The 24,526-nt window shown below is 41.4% G+C and overlaps 1 protein-coding gene across 1 annotated transcript in view; it reads right to left on the bottom strand.

Moving 5' to 3' along the window:
• RHOJ (ras homolog family member J) overlaps positions 1-24,526 on the bottom strand; it is a 116,147-nt gene that overhangs the window by 2,256 nt on the left and 89,365 nt on the right. Inside the window, exons 2-4 of the mRNA XM_011978279.1 lie at positions 21,447-21,505; positions 9,197-9,361; positions 7,139-7,234 (exon numbers count right to left, since the gene is read on the bottom strand). Coding sequence (XP_011833669.1) covers positions 7,139-7,234; positions 9,197-9,361; positions 21,447-21,505 — 320 coding nt within the window. The remainder of the gene's footprint in view (positions 1-7,138; positions 7,235-9,196; positions 9,362-21,446; positions 21,506-24,526) is intronic.

Below are 24,526 nucleotides of genomic sequence, written 5' to 3'. Positions count from 1 at the left end.
AAAAAAAAAAACCCCACTGAAACATGTAACAATAATAATAAAACATGTAACAATAATTATAAAAGACATTTAATGCCAGAGACATCCTCCTTGTCAGTGTACAGTCTATATAAATGATAAGGTATTTCTGCATAGGGCTTCATTTTAAATATTCTGATGATTTCATACTACGGTGTGTTTGATAATCACAAACCACTCATGAGAAATATAGAAATTCAGGCCAGAACTATAGATTCTCATTTAAAAACCACAGACCAGTGCAGACCGTATTTAGCGTCAGCTTCTTGTGAAGACCTGCGGTTTTAATTGTTCATAAGCTCAGGAAGAGTCAGTGATGTGATGCTGGCCTTTTACTATTAAGGACATCTACAGAAATGGCTTTAGTTTTTGATTCACATTTTAAGAATCACTTTGTAAAATTAAAGCAGATTCACAAGAGGTTGGCTAAATGGTGAGTTCCTGGAAACCACAGCAGACAAGTGGCTAAAACAAGGTAGCAAAATCATAGGCCTATTATGCCCAATAGCTTACGTAAATGATAAAGTGGGGCTGGCGCAAGACAGTAGGGAGAGGTGGGGACTATGCTGGGCGGTAAAGCACATGCCCCTCTAGAGTGTGCCGTTTTATCAGCTTCCAAGTGGTGATGTTGGTTTACTGTTGCCCGTTTTTGTATTTTTCAAGAGGAGTTGGAAATTTGGAGTTTTTAATTTAATATTTACCAATTTATGAAATATTTACCATGGGCCAAGCAAGACACTGATGTGGGATATATGTGGCAGCAGCCAGCCAGTTTGCAATATGTGGACTAAATGAACTTGTGGTTTGGCTTAGAAGAGAGCGGGAATAACCTCAGAGAGGTAAAATGAATGGCTTATGCGCACTCAACTAGCAAGTGAAAGAAATAGACCTAGAATCTGCGTCTCTTGATACATGTTCTTTTCCTTGCTCTGTGACAGTAACTGTGACCCCTATCACTCAGCTCTGTAAGAAGCTGGTCAAGTTGACAGTTAATGAAATGAGATTGCCCACTTATTTCAAAGGCCACAAATATGAAAACTAAGCATCAAATCAAGTGGTTTTGGTTGGGCCAGAGACTGTTTCCTAACTTCTCCGACAGAGGTGATGCACTTTACATTTTTTTCCTGACAAGAATGGTTACTGTATGAGCCAAAGGAAAATACCAAAAGAAAAAGATGTTGAATGTTGAAAATCTGTTTTATGGCTTTCATTTTAACCATGGTTTGGTTTTAATAACTTTTTAAAATAATTAAAAACAGTTAGATACAAGAGAGGAATAAAGGGCAGAGAAAATTTTCCTAATAACATGATGAAATGCCTTCTGTTGCATTTTGGGATTGTGTTCAAAGCTTGATTCAAACACATGTGAAAAGAACATTAATCTAACGGCAATGGTGTTGCCAACTGAACGACTGAATGACTTGACTGTAATGTGGTGGCACTTGTCTGGAAAAATACCTAGAAACTGCTGTGGCACCTGTCTATCTGCAACGCCTCTCCACTAAGGATCCCAAGCCTAAGATCGATTCTGCCTGGAATTCCAGGACAGCTGGGCTGAGCTCACTCACACCTGGAGTCCTGCAGGAGGGGCAGGGCACTCCCGCCTCCTCCTGCCCCCAGAGTGCGGCTGACAGCGTGTCAGGCTTTGCCTTTCGATGCAGCGGGAGGAGCCCAAACTTGTCTCTTCCAATTCAGACATTTCTGAAGATAATGAAATAGCAGATAAAGGCATTATTGTGTAACCGGGTTAATATAACATTATGTTGTACTGATAGAAAAAGTAGTCATCAGATGATGGGTGTGATTTGGCAAACACGTGTGAGAAACAGAACCCAGTTTTGAGGTAGGTATTGTTACCATGTGTCAAGTGCTCTGAGGGTTGGAGAAGAATTCATTCTGGTTCAAGGAAAAAGCACAACCAGACTGCTAAAAAAATTACTGTGTCCTCAAAGATGTGAAATGAAAAATTGTCTCAAGGAAATGTGGCCCTTCTTACGGCAGCGACTTCATCTGCTCCTTGGAGCAAAATGACCTACACAGTCAAGTATTTAGAAGCCGTCTGGGAGGGTTCAGGATTCGAGGCTCCTTGTTTAGATACACGTGCAAGCAATCTGGAGTGTGTTCTACCCAAATGACTTATTTTCAAGAAAAAAGTAGAGATTGAGGGTATAAACTGAAAAAACACTTTTCTAATTGTTTTATAATAGCTAAAACCTATTATCTTAAAAGCAGGGACATTTATCAACGATGTACAGAAGATACAAGAGTCTGACAAGAAATAAAAAAGAAAACATAATGACTAATCAAGTAAAACAAAACCTAGTACTTCTTCCATGCTGTTGTAGTTGGGGCAGGACAAGTTATAGAATAAGATAGAAAGTAACTGGAAGGGATAAAGGCAAAGAGATCTTCCCAGCTGTAGACATATCTGAGAGGGCTCATGGATTTAACAACAGCTATAATTTGCTGAGCTGGACCTTGTGGTACATGAGCTAATTTCATTGTCACAAGAACTTTACAAGGAAAAGTCTGTCACCATCCTCATTTCACAGCTCAGGAAACTGATGCCCAGAGAGGCTAAGTAACCTCCCTTATGGCCACACAACTAAGAAAATGGCAGAGATTCGAATTTGTCTGCCTCCTGAGCCAAAGTCTTAACTACTCTTTTGGGCTGTCTCTAGCAAATGTAAAGAAATTGTAGCTGAAAGGGCAAAATTAATGAATAAATGGGCAAAGCTGTAATGGATACAGTAAGGGTGATGAGATAAGAGAGGAAAAAGGAAGGCATTTGCTGTAAACGGAGAGAAAAGAAGAGAAGATGTTAGTGGAATAAAGAGAGTAAGCTCCTGTCTAAATAAATGGCTAGTAGCAGAGTAGTTCTTTATTCCTCATTTGAGAATTAGCAAAGGCGCACAGAGAAGGCAAATAGAGAGCCAAGAAAAGCAAAAGGAACCAAACAGGTTGTAAGAGAAACGCCACCATCTCAACACGTTAGCATTATGATCTAATTGGTGAAAGAGGAAAAACATTTCTAGGCTGGATGGATTTGCTGCTGATCTTTGAAGACTATAATGCAGAGATGCCAATTCAAGGGTGGATAATGTAAAGTGTGTTACTTCAGTATAGGATAATATGGAAGTGGTGGGGATTGTGGCAGACTGAAGGGTACATGTTTAATCTAAAAGAATGTTTAACAGTTTCCGTTGATGAGGAAATGCTGGCCTAGAGTTGCTCAAACTTCTGAATTTCTTTTAGAAGCTAGAAATGTGTTTCCAAACTGTTAAATGTTGGCCACTAAATTGCATTAAAAATATCTGTTTGGACTGATCAAAACATTTGTGGGTGAACTTTGCTCCCTATGTTTTAAAGGATGCCTTTGCATGTCCTGGTCTCCCTGTCTGGAATTTTGTGCCCTCCCCAGACCCCTCTGCCCACCTGAAAAACTTTTCCTCATCCTTCAAACCTGGGTGAGATGTTAACTGGTTAAAGAAATCTCTGAAAGCTCCTTCCATGAATGTATTAGTCTCTCTCTCTTCTATGCTACCTGGTACATTGCCCAGCTGTTTGTTACTGTGTTTATCCAGGTGGCATGCTTTTGTTTGCCTGTCTCCTTCCTCTTCTGGCCTTTGTAACCCAGACACCAGCAGTGAAATGACTTTCTTTTTATTTATTTATTTATTTTTTTTGAGACAGAGTCGTGCTATGTTGCCAGGCTGGAGTGCAGTGGCACCATCTCGGCTCACTGCAACCTCCACCTGCCGTGTTCAAGTGATTCTCTCCCCTCAGCCTCCCGAGTAGCTGCGATTACAGGCAAGCGCCACCATGCCCAGCTAATTTTTGTATTTTTAGTAGAGATGGGGTTTCACCATGTTGGGTAGGATGGTCTCGATCTCCTGACCTCTTGATCCACCCGCCTTAGCGTCCCAAAGTGCTGGGATTACAGGCGTGAGCCACTGCGCCCAACTGGTGAAGTGACTTTCAATGACCGGGGAGAAAGGGAAAATGGCCAGCACAAGGCAGGTGGCAGAGACTCTTCCAGTCAGGAAGAGGGCATTAAAGACTCCAGTTGATTAACGTGATTGAACATTGATGACAGGATGTTTGCAGCAATTTTGCTGCTTTAAATCCCACCCGTGCATGTTAAAAGCCCGGTGGGAAACTTAGCAGGTGCTAAATTAAAGAGTGACAACAAAAGGCACAAGGTGAAGAAGGTGGCAGGAGAGGGCAAAGAGAACCCAGAGATTAAAAAAGAAAAAATAGCAAATTCCTGTATCAAAAAATACCTTAGGAAGTCTGAACTTAGAAGATCATGTTTAGACTGTATTAGATGGAACTGGGTAAGAGAACGCACAAAGAGCTCTCATCTTAGAGCTAAAAAGTGTAGCATCCAGCATAGCACCTGGCACATATCAGGTGCGCTTAATCAATTTAATAATTCTAGCAGCAATAGGGACAGTTACAAATTTGTAAAAGACTGGGAAAAGTAGGCTGAGGATTAAAAACTACAGTAATAAGAAGAGGGAGGATAAAAGAAGTCAAAGAATAATGAATATTTCTGATAAATTAGTGCAAAATATGTAAATGTGGTTGACTTTGGAATACAAAGAATTGAAAATATGTATGATATAAAAAATGTCCTTTAAAAATAAAACACCCTTTGAGACCAAAAAGAGATGTTAGATGGAAAATGCTTTGGAAATTGAAAAGTATTGAACAGAAAGAATCAGATATGAAAAATCTGAACTTGCAAAGCCTTTAAGTTGTGGGGGAGCTTTGCACATGAAAATAAGGGACTCCAGCCTACAAAAAAGAGGCCCCAAACCTAAAGGTTTCTTTTCAGATTATATAGGAGGGAGGCAGAAGAGCGGGTGGTTAAAGCACAGTTTTCTATCCTCACTCTGCCACTTGCTAGCTGGGCGATCTTAACCTCTCTGAGCCTCAGTTTCCTGCAGGAAAGTGGAGATAATAATACACACACCTCAGGGGTTTGCTGTGAGGATTAATTAAGACAAAGGCTGTAAGGCGCCTGGCACCAAGCCTAGCACATTATAAACACTCCATACATGCTAGCTGTGATTAGAAACTACTTGACAGAAAAGTCAGAGAGTAGAGAAACTTAAAGCATCCCTGTAATTACATGAATTGTGATAAGACAAGTTAAAATCTTGTTAGGTTTTCTTCTAAATTGGATTTTGTAAGCTAAACGTGATTCCCTCTGTATTGGAGAGCAGTTGCTAGGAGAAACTAGTAAAAGGCAATATAAATGGTGAACTCAGCCATTGTTCCGAAAATAAGGATGAAATGAGATGGGAGGCTTTGGAATGACTTCTTTTCAGAGGGTGAAAAAAACACCTTCCCCAGCCAGAAGTGAGGCTAGGAAAGCTGATGGCATGAAGGAACACAGAAAGTGAGTTCCTGCAAGAAGCTGGTGCCGGCCAGTGGGGACCTCCTGACTGCGAAAAATGTGTAGAAAGGAACCACATACAATTATTTATTTATGGAGCTACCTATTTAGGTATCTTTTTTTTTTTTTTTTTTTTTGATACGGAGTCTCTCTCTGTCGCCCAGGCTGGAGTGCAGTGGCACGATCTCAGCTCACTGCAAGCTCTGCCTCCCGGGTTCTGGCCATTCTCCTGCCTCAGCCTCCCAGCTATTTAGGTATCTTAATGAGAGCATTTGAGGTTGAATGTTTGAGGAGAAGGTAGAAGAACCTACAGGCATAAACCCATTTCACCCGAGGAAAGATACACAGTTGGAGGTTATTCACACAATGGTCAGGTACACGGGTGGTGATGTCCACAGAGCTGGATGGGAAGTTTCTGACTTCGTTATTAGCTACGTGCTTATCTTCTAAGACTGTTTCCTCATCTGTAAGCTGAGACCAACGCTATCTGCTTAAAAGGGTCATCATGAGGCTGAAGTGAGAGAGATTATAAAGTACTTAGGATCCTAAGAACTCCGTGAATGGCTGGTGCTAGTTAGTACTGACATTACTGTGCATAGAAATAGGAAGGGTTCAGTATCTCGATCAGGTGTTTGTGAGATGTTCTCATGCAGTGTACTTGTAAAAACATGATTGTATTTAATTCATTTCTAGTTGAGTGTATCATGCTTAGTTTTAGGGCCTACAAGCAAGTTTTAATAAGATAAATGCATAGTTTTGTAAGTGAAGAATTTGTGGTTAATATTCTTGACTGGCTTGTAGAGGGTGACTTCTAACTCTGCCTGGGGTATGCATTTTACTAGGATAGTCACTTAGAAAGTAAGATTGAAAATTTTCAAACCTCTGACCTGGGTCAATAGATTTATGACTTGATGAGGAATCCGATTTAAGTTCTGGAGGTGTGATTTATCGGCTTCCTCTTGCATAAAGCACTTCCATCCTCTCGTATGTTTTTCAGTGGCTGCTTTGCTTACATCTCGGGATAATGGGGGAGGCAAAGACTTGGTGTCTGGCAAATACTTTCTAAAGCATTTTCCTAAGTCTTCATGTTAAGCTCTCAAGAAGGAAGAAAGGTCCATGAAAACAGTTCCAGCTCTGAGCAAGTTGCTATTATCTGCCAAACAGCCACTTAGATCCCCAACTAGTCACTTTTTGATATATGTTATCCTTCCAGATGCTGTTTGTGACACAATCCAGGCTCTCTAAGTGGCTTTTCATTATATGGTGAGAAATACTGGACAAATATAACCCTGCCAGATGCTAACCCAAGTCTCTCCCAAGAAAATCACAAAATGCCTCTTATGGGGTTATTTAAATGAGTTACATCCATAATAAGCAGTGAGATTTACAAATATATATCTAACGACTCCCTTTATTCATACTAAATATGGCAAGTAGATGTTCTAGAGGTTGCTAAATCAAATGCTAAGTGCTTCAGCTGTTTAAATTCACCAAATTGCTTTCTGAATGAAAAACAGACAATGCTGGCTGACAAGAAGGCTAACCAAATGGCTCCTTCCAGCCTGACTAGAACAGAGGGGGAGAATAGAAAGCTTAGAGAAGATTCTAAACACATTGCACTTTAAAGCAAAACCCAATGTTGCACACCCATTCCAAAGCATACAACACACTCTTCTCTCAGCATGCATTTAAAATGAAATTCAAATCTGACTGTACCGCTTTTGCAAGCTTCACACCATGCTCGTAAGTGAGAGGTTTCTCTTTCATATACAACAAGCGGGCCAAGGTTTTTGGGTCATCACGGAGATCAATCTGGCAAGAAAACACACATGATAAACTTATTTATTTTCTCAGGCCTTGCCAGATATTTTAAACTGTGACATCATAGAGTCTTTTTCCCTGTTAACATCTTTGAAGTTGCTAAATTTTCTTTAAGGAAGCAGATTCACATGCCCATGTTATGTCTAAAAAAGTAAAGCAATTTCTTTGTAAATGTACACAACAGACTTTCCTTATGTTTTCCCCTTCAAACAGTTACCCTGCGAGCTGAAGACTTACTCGGATGATTCTGTTGCTATCTTAGATGTTTTTTCAAAATTTTCTATTTACTTCTAGATTCTGCTTACAGGGCATGCAAGATAACCAGTCTCATGACCTTACAGTGAGGCCTTATTTGATCCCAAAGTATATTACTCATTATTTACTAGTTTGTTTCCTGGCTTTGAACCCATCTTTTTTTTTTTTTTTTTTTTTTTTTTTTTGCTTTTCCAAATAAAATCTTCATCCTCAAAGGAGGTATGAAGATTTGCTACTTGTGAGGATATTGTAACAAATGTTCTGCAAGCTCTGGAAGGCAAGTCCCTAAGAGAAATTTTCAAAGGATTTGCTCAAGATAAGCATTAATCTTTTCAAAGGTAGAACTTTGAAGACAGCATTTATATATCTGGATTAGATTTGATAATTTAATTAAATATTTTGGTTGCTTTAAAGCCTCACTGTGTATGTGAACCCATGTGTTCATGAATGGGTGTGAATATGGGAACACAAGGGCTTGTGTCTTAAAGACCAGTATATTAGGGTCCCTTTTATAAGCACATTACTCAGCTCTACGAACTGTGTGTGTGTATGTGTGTGTGTGTGAGAGAGAGAATTGCTCAATTTTGTGCCTATCTCTAATAAAATCAGCTTGAATCACAGAAAGGTGATTGAATATTCTGTCACATATTTGGCAGCAGGGATTCAGGTTCCATCAATATGGACAAACATTATTATCTAGAATTCAAGGCAAAAGACTTCATTTAAACAAACAGTTATCTTTCGGAGCAGAAGCGTTAACCATGATTACTCTGACTTACGAAGATGTGTATTCTTCTACTTTCTCTAAGTAAATACATATACTGTGTACCTGTCCATATCTTCTTTAGGAAATACTTTTCTTTTCTTTATGTTAAAAAAATTCTCTTGTTCAAAATGAACATAAATGAATAATAGAAAGAAATAGCATATGAAACAGACAACAGTGAAGCCCTTCAGTATTAGTACATTCCTATGTCTTTGGGATAGTAATTTGGATTTTAAAATGCCAAAGAACAAAATCCATTTAAAACTATAAACGGTAACAATCTTTAATACATTTAATGTGATTGGCTTACTACTGGAAACTCAAACTGGAAATGTATTAGCTTTCAGAACACTGTAAAGGCTTTCACAATCGTAGGTTTGTTTATCTGGTATATGTGTTTTCACTTCTTCTCTAAGATCTGGAAGACCAAGAGGTTTAAAAGGAATGGACAGTGGTGAATTTTTATCTTCCTTCTCCAGAAGTATAATTAAAGAATTCCTGTCATAGAATGCCTATTCTGATTGTTGTGGTCACCTTGACACTTCCACCTATTTTGTGGTTTTAAAACAACTGTGGATTTCAGATATAAAAAATACTAGATAATGTGTTCAATTGACACCCTCACCTCATTGCTCTGATTCAAGCCTGGCAAAGGGTATCTGTTTTTAACATTACTTTGTTATTAAAAAAAAATCAGAGAGATTAATTTTTGAAGGTCATATCAAAACTTTCTGCTCCATATTAAAGAGCTCTATTATCTTTTCCACTATGGGCTAAATCATCATGCACACCTTAAGAGCTTCTGTTCATAGGATTGACATGTCTGAGACACTGTTCCATAGCGTTTGGCAGAATAGGATGTTCACGAGGTACCAAAAGGGCCTTCCCATTTTTGCAGCTCCCCCCCACCCTGCCATCACCCGCATTTTAACCTGGGTCCCTATGAGGACATAAGGCACATGAGGCATGCAGTCCTTGAGCTCGGGGACCCATTCCTCCTGGACGTTGTGGTAAGAGGCAGGGTTTACAACAGAGAAGCAGATCAAAAACACATCCGTGTTGGGGTAGGAGAGTGGCCTCAGCTGGTTGTAGTCCTCCTGTGGGAAGAGCAGACAAGGGTTTGTACAGCCCATGTAAGGTGTGTCCCATGTGGTTCCAAGGTCAGATTGCAGGTAAGAGTCCACTACAGCGCACTGGGATCCCGTTTCTTCCTCAACCCTAGAATCTGGTAGTTCTTTCTCTACTAGAACTAAAGGAGCCATCAATCAGAAAAATACCTTTTTGTTACGTACAGAGATTATGTATTGCCCCCTCTTAAGATGAACTTAAAAAATATTTTTAGCATTTTTATTGAGATGTATACCATAAGTTCACCCATTTATTTATTATTTGTTTTTAAATTGTATATATTTAAGGTGTACAACATGGTGTTTGATATACATATATATGCTATAGTGAAACAAATTAACATATTCATCTCCTTACAGCTTATCTTTAAAAAGATATTTTATGGCAAGAGGACCAGAAACCTACTCTTCTAGCATATTTCCAGTATGCAATATAGTATCATTAGCTATCGTTATCATGCTGTACATTATAGCTGTAGACTTACTCACCCTAGCTAACTGCAGCTTTGTACCCTTGATCAAAACCTCCCCGTTTCCTGTCCTTACTTGCCTCTGGTAACAATAGTTCTACTCTCTGTTTCTATGTATTCAAAAGTTCACCTGACCAGGCAAGGTGGCTCATGCTTGTAATCCCAGCACTTTGGAGGCCAAGGCAGGAGGATCACTTGATTCCTTGAGCTTGAGACCTGCCTGGGCAATATAGCAAGACCCGATCTCTACAAAAAAATACTAAAATTAGCTGGGCATGGTGGCACATGCTTGTAGTCCCAGCTACTCAGGAGGCTGAAATGGGAGGATGGCTTGAGCCTGGGAGTTTGAAGCTGCAGTGAGCCGTGATCTTGCCACTGTACTCCAGCCTGGGCAATGCAGCAAGATCTTGTCTCAAAAAACAAACAAAATAAAAACAAAAAACCAAAGTTCACCCATTTAAAGTGTAACATTCAGTAAAGATTATTGTAATTCTTCTATCATGTTGGAATTGTGTTGTAATGAATATACTATATTTAAATTAGTGAGCTATTTGCCAGGGCAACAGGAATCCTCTCCTCACACAATTAAAAAAAATTGTATCCAAATTTAATTTAGAATAAATGAACTAACATGCAAAACAAGAGTTATTGCCAAATTTGACACCACAATATTTGAAGAAATATGTTGAGTGAGGGTTTAGAGCTAAGGATTTTGGATTTGTTTCAAAGATTACCTAAAGGCCAAATAAAAAAAATGCTAGCTTAATTATTTTCTTTCTAAAGATTTTTCAGATCAGAATATGCTCTGTGGAAGAGTTTCTGGTTACATAAGATATTTATGTATTTGCTATTTTAGTGGGAGTTGATAAATACAAAGTAAAACTTTGCATCATTTCAACTTTGGGAAAATGTTAGCAAGAACCTTTTACTGTATGTGAAATGTTTGAGGAAGTTCCAAGGCAAAACCTGATATTTCAATAGCAAGTTTTTTATATTTTTATAGAATTTAGTAACACATAAGCCAACAGTAACTTTGTGTGTGAATGTGCATACACATACCATATTTATATATACATCACATATCACAACATGACATTTGTCCATACATACCATAATTTTTATGTGTATACACACTATATATGATGTGTATACACTATATATGTGTGTATACTATATATGCAACTAAACTTATATGTTCACACCTATCATATATATGTATTCATAGAGAGGAGTTAATAAATAATTAACTCATTTATTAGGGCCATGACTACTCTTCATGAAACATTTCAGAAACTCATGAAACATGTATATGCTCATTGCAAAAATGCAAACATTATAGAAGTACATAGAGTAGAAGTGAAAGCTTGTTTTCATCCCTGGTATGATCTCTGATAGTTTTTCCTCTCCCCAGAGAGGGTTACTGCTTAAACATTGTCCTTCTGAACATTTTATTTTACTTTATTTTATTTTTTGAGACAGGGTCTCAATTTATTGCCCAGGCTGGAGTGCAGTGGCGTGATCATGGCTCACTGCAGCTTCAGACTCCCGGGCTCAAGCAATCCTCCCACTTCAGCCTCCCAAGTAGCTTGGACTACAGGCACATGCCACCACACCCAGCCAATTTTTTAATTTTTTGGTAGAGATGGGGTCTCACTATGTTGCCCAGGCTGGTCTTGAACTCCTGGGCTCAAGCAATCCTCCCGCCTTGGCCCCCCCAAAGTGCTAGGATGATAGGCGTGAGTCACCACACCTGGCCCATTTTATATTTACGTATGTATACAACATACACATGTTTAGTTTAAAAACAAATTGATTAAATAGTTCATATTGTTGTGCCACTTGTGTTTTTTAAAATGTAATATATCTTGGATATATTTTTAATATCAACCTTTCCATTGACTCTAATAATATACTTATTAATTAAATAACGGGTTGATGGGTGCGGCAAACCACCGTGGTACGTGTATACCTATGTAACAAACCTGCACGTTCTGCACAGGTATCCCAGAACTTAAAGTATAATAAAAAAAATTTAAAAAGACCAGAAAAGGAAGTACACACATGTGCACACGTACACACACATGAGACTGAAAGGAAGTACCTTAGAATATTAAGTATGGTCCACTCTGGTTGGTGGGCATGCATTGATCTATTGTTTAGCTACTCAGAGTACGCAGAACACGGGATTCAGTATATGTGGCCACTACTGCTACTACTATTAAAACTTAAGCAAAGGTTTTAGGTACCTAATGCAAAATGCAAAGCAAGATGGCAAGGATGCTGAAAAGTAAAATCCTAAAAAATAAACCCAAAACCAAAAAAACTCCACTATTGTGGCTAATTTACCACATTTCTAGTCAAGCAAATAATTGGGAGTTTGGTGCACAGCTGAATAAACACTGGTCATACTGGGAAGTCGGGTCAGGTTGCGTCTCAGCCAAGTTGTGCCTATGTCGTGTGTGTGTGTGTGTGTGTGTGTGTGTGTGTGTGTGTGTGTGTAGCTGGGGAGGCAGTGGAGAAAGGGATAGCTAATTTCTTGGCACTACCCTTCCTCTTTACACAACTAGCTCTGAAAAACAAATCTCCTCTCCCGTCGTCTCCCCACTTCTCTCTTTTCTCTCTGGAACATTCCCTTAAAGAGCAGCTGTATGGCCCATGAGCCAAGAAGTCTCCTTCCCAGGCTATAATCTACAGCTGTTCACCACACCACCTGCCCTCTGCCACTGCATGCTCCCATCTGGATTGTCATAAATGGAGTAGGGACCGTGTTGATTTTTTTTCTCATCCCTACATGTACTCTTTTCACAGCAAATATTCAATAAATCCTATTGACGGACTGGACGAAATGACCTCTACAGTGACCTGCAGATGAACACACGGCATTTCTGCGGGCCATTTACTGCAGTGACTTTCATTACAATCACCTGGGGAGCCTTTAAACCATCCTGATGCTCTGCTAATCAACTCCCTGCCCCACCCCCTTTTCTACTTAGGAACTAGCTAAATTAGAATCTCTGGAGAGTGGGCCTGCGTATCTGGGAGTTCTGACTTAATTGGTTTGGGGTGGGCCTGGAGTTGAGAACATGGCTGTACTTTACCATCATCTCCACCATTAACGGAGGATGCGCCCGAGGGCTTATTACTAAAGGTCAGACATTGTTTCAAACTCTTACGTACGTTCTCATTGCATCCTCCTGATGGAACTGGAAGGATGGTACCATCAACATTCACATTTCATAGAAGAGGAAGTTAAGGTTTAGGGAAGTTCCATGATGGGCCAATGTTACAGAGTTCATAAATACCAGGATGGGGTATTTAGCCCCAATCCAGCTCTGGCTGTCAATTGTAACCACACTGTTTTCTGCTGCTCAGAATTTTAAGTGACAGATTAAGCATTTTCTTAACTCACTTGTCTAGGAATGTTGACTCATATGTTACCCAGCAATCAAAACGTTTGACCACAGGTTGTATCATCTATTTGATGGCCTGCATCTGCTTCAGATTACCACTGGATGGCAGCAACACTGTATATTTAAAACCTCAAAGCCAAAAACCAAAGCAAAACGCCATGAGGAGAAATGTCACAACTAGATTAGGTAGGAACAAATAACTGTTGTGCATAGTCGGAAAGGAGTATGTTTGTCTGATTTTTTAACCCAGTGGCTATCAGAGGATTTCTATTCACATTATGGAAAAGCTGGAAGACCACGGGTTGCTGGGTTGACTGTAGGTGGGGCAGGTGAGAGAAGTCTGTTTCTGATCATTTACCCTCTGGCCCTCCAGCTGAGTCGTTTCTGATAGCGTCAGTCACTGGGCTCACTGCTCTGTACTCTGGATGTCTTCTGTGGAAACCTTAGTCCTGCTGTATCATGCCATGTAAAAAATTTCGTGCCTACTGAATATATAGCACTGTTAAGGATGCTGTATGAACTATGTAAGGGGAGTAAGAATTGGCAACTCAATTGGGGAAAGAAAATGAAAATACATGAAATAATTCGATTTATGTGGAAATAAGACAGGTTAAAGTTCTCTTACTCTGCTGGCTAATCTTAAAATGGAATGATGTAGAATATTTATCTGAGTGAATTGGGAAAATACCATTCCAAAAGGCCTTAAAGATTAGCTAATGCAGTGGTTTCCAAACTATGCTGTTCAGTCCAGCAACATTGGCGTGACCTGGGAGCTTGTTAGAACTACACATTCCCAGGTGCCACGCAGCCCGCCGCGGCTGGGGCGCTAGGGGAGAGGCTGCACCGTCAGTGCTAGAACAAAACCTCCAGGTGATTCTGATGCAGCTCAAGTTTCAGAACCACAGGTTCCTGTTCTTCCCTCTCCCCTGAGCCAGTTTTATGGTTTAAGAAACAAAGGTCTAGACAGATGGAGTAATTTAACCAGGACAACCGGGCAAAAATAGTTTTAAAGAAGGCTCGGCCGGGCCTGTAATCCCAGCACTTTGGGAGGCTGAGACGGGCGGATCACGAGGTCAGGAGATCGACACCATAACCCCGTGTCTACTGAAAGTACAAAAAACTAGCCGGGCGTGGTGGCGGGCGTCTGTAGTCCCAGCTACTCGGGAGGCTGAGGCAGGAGAATGGCGTGAACCCGGGAGGTGGAGCTTGCAGTGAGCGGAGATCGCGCCCCTGCACTCCAGCCTGGGCGACAGAGCGAGACTCCGTCTCAAAAAAAAAAAAAAAAAAAAAGGCTCACACCTGGGCTATTGGGGGCTAACCCTGGGCTGCAGCTATATATGGCAGGGGGGTCAGGATTAATAAAAGAAAGCGTCCCCTGGGGGCTGGGGGAGTTGAATTTGTGCCAGCTGGTAACTTAATGTTTTTTCACAAGGGAGCATGCTTTGGCCCTGGGTTCGATGGTAACATGTGGAGATGATGTTAGGGGCTATGAGAAGTGGATAAGTGGTTTGGTTGGTATTTGAGGCCCTTTCTAATGTTGAAATTCAGAATGGAAGACAGGTGCTTGTTTGCTTCGTGAGGAGACACGGTTTTAATCTAAAAGAGAAGCTCAAATGGAGCTTTGGGGGTAAAGTAGACAAACAGGCTAGGATTGGGGAGTGCAGGGAAGTATTTGGGGCAAAGTAGGCCTTTGAGTGCATTTAGCCCAACTTCACCCTGATGGCAAGAACATGTTCAGTTTGAAGGCAGATCCGGTGCTCTGGGGTGACTATGGGTGATTATTAAACATGAACAGTTCAGAGAAAGTGTTAGCATCAGATGTGCCAAACACCTGGGTCCTAAATATTATAGGCTGCATCATGATGCAGGTAAGTGAAATCATTTTGTAGACAGCACTTCTTAGAATCCACATACGTTTGCATCACCTGTGGATCTTGTTAAAATGTAATTTTGTGTTTTTTTTTCTTTTTTGTTTTTGAGATTGGGTCTCGCTTTCTGCCCACACTGTAGTGCACTGATCATAAGTTCACTGGAGTCTTGAACTCCTGGGCTCAAGTGATCCTCTCTCCTCAGCCTCCCAAGTAGCTGGGACTACAGGTATGCACACCACGCCTGGGTAATTAAAAAATTTGTAGAGATAGGGTCTTGCTATGTTGCCCAGGCTAAAGTGCAAATTCTTATTCAGTAGCAGGACTGGAATGGAGCCCAAGAATGTGCATTTCTAACAAGTTTCCAGGTGATGCTAGTGCTACTGGGTCCAGCACTTAAGCAGCAAAGAGAGTTGCACTGAGCTCCTCCCACCCTCATACCCACATTAAATTGGAAATAGAATTCTGCTTCCAAGTCTTGGGTTTAGTGACGTTTATCCCAGATTTTTTGTTACAAGTCTCATTTTCATATTCGCCCATAAATCAGGCTGAATTTGAAAAACGTGGGCATCGTGTATAGGGTGGGTACATAGCATGGTGCTTAAGAGCATCGGTGGTGGGTAGAAATTCTCCGGCTTTGTGACTATGGTGTGATCTTGGGTAAGTTCTCCATGCCTCACTTTCCTTATCTGCAGAATGAGGCTAATAGTGCTGGCCTTATGAGTTGTTATGAGAATAAAATACGTTAATATTTGTAGGCCACTTAGAACATTGTCTTGAACATAGTACATACTTTAACGATCCAGTAAAAGAGTCCATCCTCCATCCCATATCAACAACAGCTGCTGGTCCTGGAAGCATTTCCCTACCCTTATTGGATGCCAGGGCTGATTCAGAAATTAACTTTTTCTGAACTGAGTAGTAATAAGACCCAAATGTTTGAAAACTCCAACCGCAACTCTCAATGTTCCTGCAGCTCTCTTTTTCATAATTTGGGGAGAAGTAAGATTGTGTCCTAAGGTTACTTTTACTAAGCACCTGTTATGTGGGCAAACTTCTCCCTAATCTCCCAAATTGCCTACTCCTGAAAATCCCACATGAAGATACACGTGAGCAAGAAAGTTGGAGTTGCTCATTGAGGGAAAACATTTGTTCTGAGGTTTTAGGCAAACTTTCCATAGAGGGTTGCTGCCAGATCCTGTGCTCCAGATGGCCCCCTTGGATCAGCCAATAGCAAAGGGGAAGGCTCCCCTCCTTCCAAGTGGAGCCCGGTTTGCCATTCGTAAACCCTAGCTGCGCTTGCTTCCTTGCCTGGTTGTGTGCTTCCTCAGCCCTTGGGGGAAAGCGGGACTTTAGAAATCAGGGTCTGGGGAAGATGTGCGACACATAGACCCAGGCGAGTGAGGGGCTCGGTTGATGGCCTTCCTTGCTTCTCTACTTCTGTGGTCACTGGTGACGGCTGAGCTACTGCGGGCTGTGGTTTCTCAGTGACAGACACCATTCTGTGCTTGCCCACAGGCAGATGGTTCCTGGTTCTGTGGGGAACCTGGTGGTTCACCCTTCCACAGAACCAGGCACCTGGCCAGGCTGCACCTGGCTCCTGACACCAGGAGACGGCCATGCCTCCCCGGCAGCGCTGCTCACTGCCATTTTCACAGGTGTTGTCTCTGAGATATGCCCATCCTAGAGTCTCGCCCGAGAGGCCACAATCCGAGTAGGGCTTTCCCATATCATCCTTCTAGGTGAGGCCACATCAAGAGAAGGAGGCGAGCCCTTGTCTTAGTACTATGGCTGGTTCTACTGTAATGACCTGCAGTGAGGTGGGAGGCCATCTGGCTGCAAGCCGTAGCCTGGGAAACAGCCCTTTCCCAGTCTGAAGTTCCTCAGCTGGTGAATGCTCAGGGCTGGCTGCGGCATCCCCAACCCAACCAACAGCCTGCTGTCCGGTTGGTCTCTCCTGATGCATTGTAAACAAACTGGCCTGCAAGGACATTATGGGAAAGTCGGCTCGGGGACTCTTTCATAGCTGAGCCAAAGATCTGAGCTCCAGATATCCCTTTAGCATTCAGTAACACACTACTAGGGACATGTCTCGTACAGGATGAGTTGACACAACCTAAATAGATTTGGCTTACGGGGCTGGTTGGCCTTATTTCCTCCCTAGTGTGATCTGAGGAGTTACATGCACTCACCCTGAGAAAAATTCCTCAATTCATCGCCTCATCTAATGTTTGGAATTCTACCTAACAGAGAATTAAACAGAGTTGTGACGAATCTATCTTCAAAGGGCTCCACTCCAAGTCCAAATGTTAGTTTGTTTCAGGGTTTGGGGGAGGGAGCTAATGTTTAATAGCAGCCACCACGTGTTGACAGTGTATGCAAATGACTTCATCATAAACTCTCTTTTTTTTTTTTTTGAGATGGGGTTTTGCTTTTGTTGCCGAGGCTGGAGTGCAATGCTGCGGTCTCGGCTCACTGCAACCTCTGCCTCCTGGGTTCAAGGGATTCTTCTGCCTCAGCCTCCCAAGTAGCTGGGATTACAGGCGCCCACCACCATGCCTGGCTAATTTTGTATTTTTTGTAGAGATGGGGTTTCACCATGTTGGCCAGGCTGGTCTTGAACTCCTGACCTTGTGATCTATCTGCCTCGGCCTCCTGAAGTGCTGGGATTACAGGCGTGAGCCACTGCACCCAGCCCATTATAAACTATCTTTAGCACATGCTTGCCTGAATTGTGGAGGGGTAGGAGTGTCTCAGGCCATGGCTCATGGGGCTGTAGCCAGGTCTGAGGCAGACAAGGTGCCTCAAAGTTGAGGGAGAGCAGGTCAAATGATTTTGTTTAGCACTGACATTGAGGGTTAAGACAATGCGTTCCTATCACTTTACCTCTCAGAACACATTTGCTTCAGTTAGTTCAAGACAAAAATGTGGAGGATTGCTCCTTGGTTTATTCATGCACAAAAATCTAATTATTCAAGCGAGATGGACTCTATAGCTGGATTCAGAGACATTTCCTTTTTGTGGTTCAGGGATTAATCAATTGGTTTTGAAATCATCTCTCTTCCATTGTAAGTAATTGGCCAAATGAGTATTTTTGAATTATACACGTCCTTTAGCTATCCAGCACATTTACTAGAATAGAACTGAGAAGAGGCAGATTATTCTACCTAGGACTGGGAATGGAATTTTTGGGACACTGTTTCCAAATTAAATTTGTTACAAAGTCTTAATAGCTGAATTGTAGAACTATGGGAATACATTTCAGTAATGGTTATTTTTCATTGCATCCTCCTAACTTTCAGAACAATGCCTCAACCACCAGAAATGTTTAGAGTAGTGCTTCTCAAAATTTAATGTGCATTCTAATGATTTGGAGATCTTCTTAAAATGGATTTGCAGATTCAGTAGGCTGGGGATAGGCCTTAAGATTCTGCAGTTCTAACATGCTTCCTGGTGATGTTGATGCCACAGGTTGGTGGGCCACGCTTTGAGTGGCTCTCACAGTATGGTGTAGGGACCAGCAGGAGCATTGCCAGAAAACCTGTTAGAAATGCAAACTCTTGGGCCAGGTGCAGTAGTTCACATCTGTAATCCCAGCACTTTGGGAGGCTGAGATGGGCGGATCACCTGAGGTCGCGAGTTTGAGACCAGCCAGGGCAACATGGTGAAACCCCCATCTCTAGAAAAAAACACAAAAATATAGCTGGGTATGATGGCAGGTGCCTGTAATCCCAGTTACCTGGGAGGCTGAGGCAGGATAATTGCTTGAACTCGGGAGGTGGAGGTTGCAGTGAGCCAAGATTGCACCACAGCACTCCAGCCTGGGTGACGGCAACGAAACCCTGTCTCAAATAAATAAATAAATAAAAATATAGAAATAAAAAAAAGAAATGCAAACTCTTGGGTCCCACCGTAGACCTGGAGAAGCAGAAATTCTTGGAGTGGGGCCCAGTAGCTGAGTTTTGACAAGCCCTACAGGTGATTGTGACACATACTCCTGTTTGAGAATCGCTGTTCTAGAAAATGAATGACAGGTTATCCTGTGGTGTACCACATTCCCATTATTCAGCAATCTTCTGCAGCTGAAAGGTCTCCCATGGGTCAAGCCTCAAGTCCTTCTGCCTAGTTACTCCAGTTCTATCAGGGTTTCTTGAGATTACATGTGAAAAGTCCTCATCATAGAATTTTTGGCCTAGAAGGCACCTTACGATATGTTCTGATTCCTTTTCCCCAGGCTTTATGGTTCATTTTGAGTCCTGTCTACCTCTGAATATAAAGCATTCAAGTGAGAGTTAGTTGAAAAAATATCTTATTATCTATTTGTTATATTTTATCAGTCTTCATCACTTTTGTGTCAGATGTTGAGACCATTCTATTTGCTTTGATGTGGTGTTTAAAGATATTTTTACAACGTCTTAGAGCTTCAACTCTTATATTAGTGTTATTTAAATTTTTTCTTAAAAGGACAGAACAGTGGGAAAAAATAATTAAACTCCACAAGAGCTTTTAAAGAGTTTTATTGGATTTAAAATTAAACAGAAGCCTGTGGAGGTTGTTCTTGGAGCAGTTAACGCACAGGAGGCAATACTTGTTGGATTGCTGCAGCGGGGGGGAGAACTGACTGGGCAGCAGGGGTCAGAGAGACTTTTTCCGAAGCCAGAGGGACCAGAGAGAGGTTTCAGAGTCATGAAATAATCATTGCCGTATTGAACTTTTCAAACCGGATTGTATTAGTACAATCTGACTATGGGGGAGGAGGGTATAAACTCCTGTCTCTTTCAGGCTATGAGTTCCTGATGAATGGGGACACCCCAATGATTGTGTGATTGAAATAGAGCAGGCAACTTCAGCCTCCAAAGTGGTGTACCCTTGTGGCTGGAATGCTTTCTGTTGGGGGCATGAGCTATCCTGAGGCCCTTGTATCTTAGATCAGAGAAGCAAACTGATTTTTTCATTTGAGCATGTAGGGGGCCTCCTTTCTTAGTCATATGGCTTGCTATTGACATGAGTGGTCGCTTCTCTCCCAGTTCCTGGCGGTAGCTTACCAAAACAGGCATCTGCCAATGAGGGGACCCTGGATGCTCTTAGAAGCTTTGAGTCTGGTGTTAGATTTTCCAGGCTCCGCACCCTAGCCTGGCCAATACCAACCTTTGATGTTCCGCATACATTTATACAGTGGTCCTTACAAATTTTCACAGAAATCCCCAAAGAGAATTCCATTTATTTATATTATTGTGAAGAGCTTTCAAGTTGAGCAAAATGATGTATATCGAAAACAATTGTGAAAAAAAAGGCCTAGATGAATGCATCACTACAAACAACAATTCCCAGGAAACTCACACTGAGAAATAGCAGGGTAAAATGTTCACTCCAAAGGACTTAAGGTGTAAGAATGTGGACAGACTGAACAACCTGCTGATTTTGACCTAAATAAATGACCCAAGACATATGATAACAAAAGCTCTATCCAAGAAATTGGACTACAGCCATCAGTTCCTTAACCACTTCCCCTCCACCAATCCACGAACTGGATTAGAACATTAGAACCTGAGAAACTTCGTAGCGATGTGTGGGATGCTGGGAAAGACAGATTAAGTGCCATTTTCACCCAAAGAGAGCATGTGCCAACTGATTAAATGTTGAGGGTTTTAGCTCATTGTCTTATGTTATTGGTGGGCCGGTTTCTCCAACTTGAAGAAACAGTCCTGACAAAGTGAGAAGATTTCAAGAATCTGAGGGAATTTGGAGTCAACCCCCAGTTATTCAGGGTTAACTCTCACTTTTGGAAAACATCTAGGATCCTGACTTTTCTTCCTTCCAACACATAATCCATCTTCTCCCTCTCTCTTCCCCTCACCCCAGCCAATCTCTTTTTGGGACTTTTCGCAGTTCATTAGGCAATTCAAATAAAGGGTGGGCAAAGAAAATAACCTGAGAAAAATGGGTGCAACTAAAATTTATGAAATTGATCTATGAATCTTGGATCTGGAATAGGTTTCCACAGAAATAAATTGAAACTCTTGGTCACAAATCTGTTATTCTGGTTTTTGATGGTTATCAGTCAATGAATGAATCATTATTTACCTATCAATGCCTTGAATAATGTAACAATTTAGATTTTTGTAGTTATAAGTATTTTTAAAATATCGAGAATGTGCTTTTGGTTGTCATTTAGGCAGACAATAAATTAGCCCCAAATGATCAGAATGGGTAATATTTGTGCTATGAGTCCCATCTGCCTAAGCAAACGGATCTTTTCCTCCCCTATACCACCCCCCTCCAATGAATCGAGATAATAAAAATGTACCTGTCCCGCGGTGTCATACAGTCCGAGCAAGTGTTGCTTGCCTCCCACGGTCACAGTCACTAGGGGAGAAGAGAAGAGGAGAGTCCATAAACACAAGCTTCAATCAGGTACCTTCACATTTTTTCCATGCCAGCATCTCCTTGGGCAGCAAGGAGAAGCATATGCCTCACCCATGTACATTCTAAACCAAGTTGACAGCATAATTTCCAAATGAAAGGTAACCTTGGGCTGCAGTGATGGCAGATGGTCTTAGCCAAGTCCAGATTTCTCAACAGAGATGAATATTGGTGCCACCAGGACACTCTGTGGGCTACCCACCCATCCTTATTCGTCTCTGGAACACCAAGCTTCTGATGAGAAAGAATGCTGGGCCCCTTTTTCATCAGTTATTGCCTTCTTTTCTTTGGTTTGGGACACCTTTCAGGGCACAGAATTGTATAAGTAGCTTGTCTATTAGAAATCTCTCTGCTTTGAAATATTTATAAAACCCTAAAAACAGAGAATATTATCATACCTATTAATACATGTTTTTATAGTCTATAAAGCAAGCAAATAGTTAAATGAGAAGGGCTTAGCGTTCATTTTGAAAAGTTTTTTAAAATTAGATATTCCTGTGCTTTAGCACAATTGATTCATTATGATTTTGAACTTTAGTTGCAGAAGACATTGTATGGGTTCAGTCTTCCATACGTAAAGGGTGTTTAGAGGGTGACAAGTAGTGAGTTTGACTTAGTCAGTAGCTTACTGCTTTGCCAAGGAATTGTGCCCTGAAAACGAGAAGCAAAACAGGGACAGCAGCCACTCTGTACATGTCTGGAAATGAAAGTCTCAACTTGAAACTAAACTGAGATTGAACAGATTGAATGCAGGAGTAATAGAATTCTTTTCGTGAATGGAAAGAGCAAATTTAAATTTCCAAAAAAAAAAAAAAAAAACTGAATCGCTTTTTGGAAAAAGGAAGTAAAATATGAAGAAAAGTATGAGTTTTTTCTCTTGTTAAAATGTGCAAATTCAATGTGAAGATGATTTTTGAGTCTTTCTATCATTAGCTGTGCAGGAAATGAAAGATAAACTGAAGAGCAATCTTTTATAACCGTATCTCTAACAGCCAAATTCTCTAGCCTGCTGCTTAGAGTTGCTGATTCGGTGTTGATTTTACTTTTATTTCTTTTCAGGTTCATGGGCTACATGTATACAAGGAACTTCTTAATGGCTCATTCTTTGAAAAGCAAAGCACTTGTTTAAAAGCACTATGTCCCCAGACACTGGGAACTATTTTTCTAATCTACTCAGATCGACATGTGTTCAGCTTGATAACATGGCTGCAACCACTCAGATGAGCTGTTAAATGTGTATTTTAAAATGGTGAACCCAGCTCCATCCACCCTTGGTTACCATGCTGACAGAAGAAGGGCGTTTAAACGTTTTCACTTCCTTTCACAAGTCAGGCTAGCCACAGAAATGGAGGTGAGTCTGTGTGGCCCAGCGCTCTCGTCCTGTTTAATTTTTCCTCTTCATGCCCGATGGCAGAAGAGAGCCCAGTCAGATGTTTCTGAAATCTGCCTAAATGGTTTCCTCAGTGACCAGTTCACTAACTTTTCATGGATTAGGCATGAAGGGAGACATCCAGCTATTACAGCATGGAACCTCGAGTGAGCCCAGTACGTGCAGGTCAGGGGCAGCTGGCTGTTCCAGAGACCCCTTAGACTGTCTCATGACATACAGTCCCGGGGCTATCTGTGGAGTGATTCCTAGAAGTCGAGTCATCCTCACTGCCCCACTGGGCACTGCAAATATTCCTAAGCAATGGCTCTGACTTATGTTACTGGAGCCCTGGAGCGCCTGCTCAGATATTCCTTGCTTTCTCAGTCATTCTCTTCAGTCTGTTTTTCCTCGGGCCTCACCCTTTTCTCCTGTGGCAGCTTTGATCCCTGGGAATTTCTCCAGGCCTGAAGTGAGCACAGGAAGCTGAGGTAGTGGGTGGAGGATCTGGGCAAAGCTTTCTCTTTCCTCTGTTCTTTCCTTGTTCAAAAGTCTACCGGGTTCCTGGACTGAACTCAGTGGTGGGAGTAGAAAGACCAGATACAATTCTTCCTGCCATGGAGCATGGAGACAAGTGGTTTCCTGGCAAAGCATGGGCACTGTGCAGTGTGGCATGAGCTGTGTCAGGGGCAGTGTGAGGGGTGTGGGGGCCTGCAGCAGGGGTGCTGCTGGCTGTGCACATGTCTGCATACACACACTGCTGGAGCTGGATCAGAAAAGGCTTTCTGAGACAGATATGAAAAGAGGAAGTCAAACTATCCTTCTTTGCTGACAATATGATTCTATACCTAGAAAACCATAAAGACTCTGCCAATAGGCTCACAGAACTGATAAATGACTTCAGTAGAGGTTCAGGATACAAAAATCAACGTACAAAAATCAGTAGTATTTCTATACACCAATAACATTCAGGCTGAGAGACAAATCAAGAACACAATCCCGTTTACAATAGCCACACAAAAATAAAATACCTACATCTCTACAAGGAGAACTATAAAACACTGCTGAAAGAAATTATAGATGACACAAACAAATGGAAAAACATTCCATGCTCATGGATTGGAAGAATCAATATTGTTAGAATGGCCATAGTGCCCAAAGCAATACAGATTCAACCGCCTTCCTGTCAAACTACTGTAAACCAAAAATAAAATTCTAAGCCCCCCAATTGACTGAGTGGAACCCTCCTCTTGGTTAAGGGCATTCCAAAGTAAACCTGAAAAACTAGGTCAGGCCATGATGGGAAGGGGGGTTGGGTGGAACATGCCTCATCATACTCTCCTCCCTTTGGAATTTAGGCACAGCTGACCAGCATTAACATGAAAACAGAGGTCTTGTGACTGACCAAACAGACTCTGTAGTAATAAGATACCAAATTGCAACCTGACTCTAGTATAGCATCACATGACAGAGAACAAGCCTTGAAAGAAACCAAAGTATTTTCCCCTAAAATATCTTTGAGATATTTTGAAATGGCCCTGAAAAACTGTCTCTTGTCTACAATCCATAGAAAATTCCTTTCCCTTTTCATGTCTTTT

This window comes from Mandrillus leucophaeus, unplaced genomic scaffold (assembly GCF_000951045.1).
Source record: "Mandrillus leucophaeus isolate KB7577 unplaced genomic scaffold, Mleu.le_1.0 Scaffold192, whole genome shotgun sequence".
NCBI lineage: Eukaryota > Metazoa > Chordata > Mammalia > Primates > Cercopithecidae > Mandrillus > Mandrillus leucophaeus.
The sequence above is the reverse complement of the archived record's forward strand: the minus strand, read 5'-3'. Positions and strand labels throughout refer to the sequence as shown.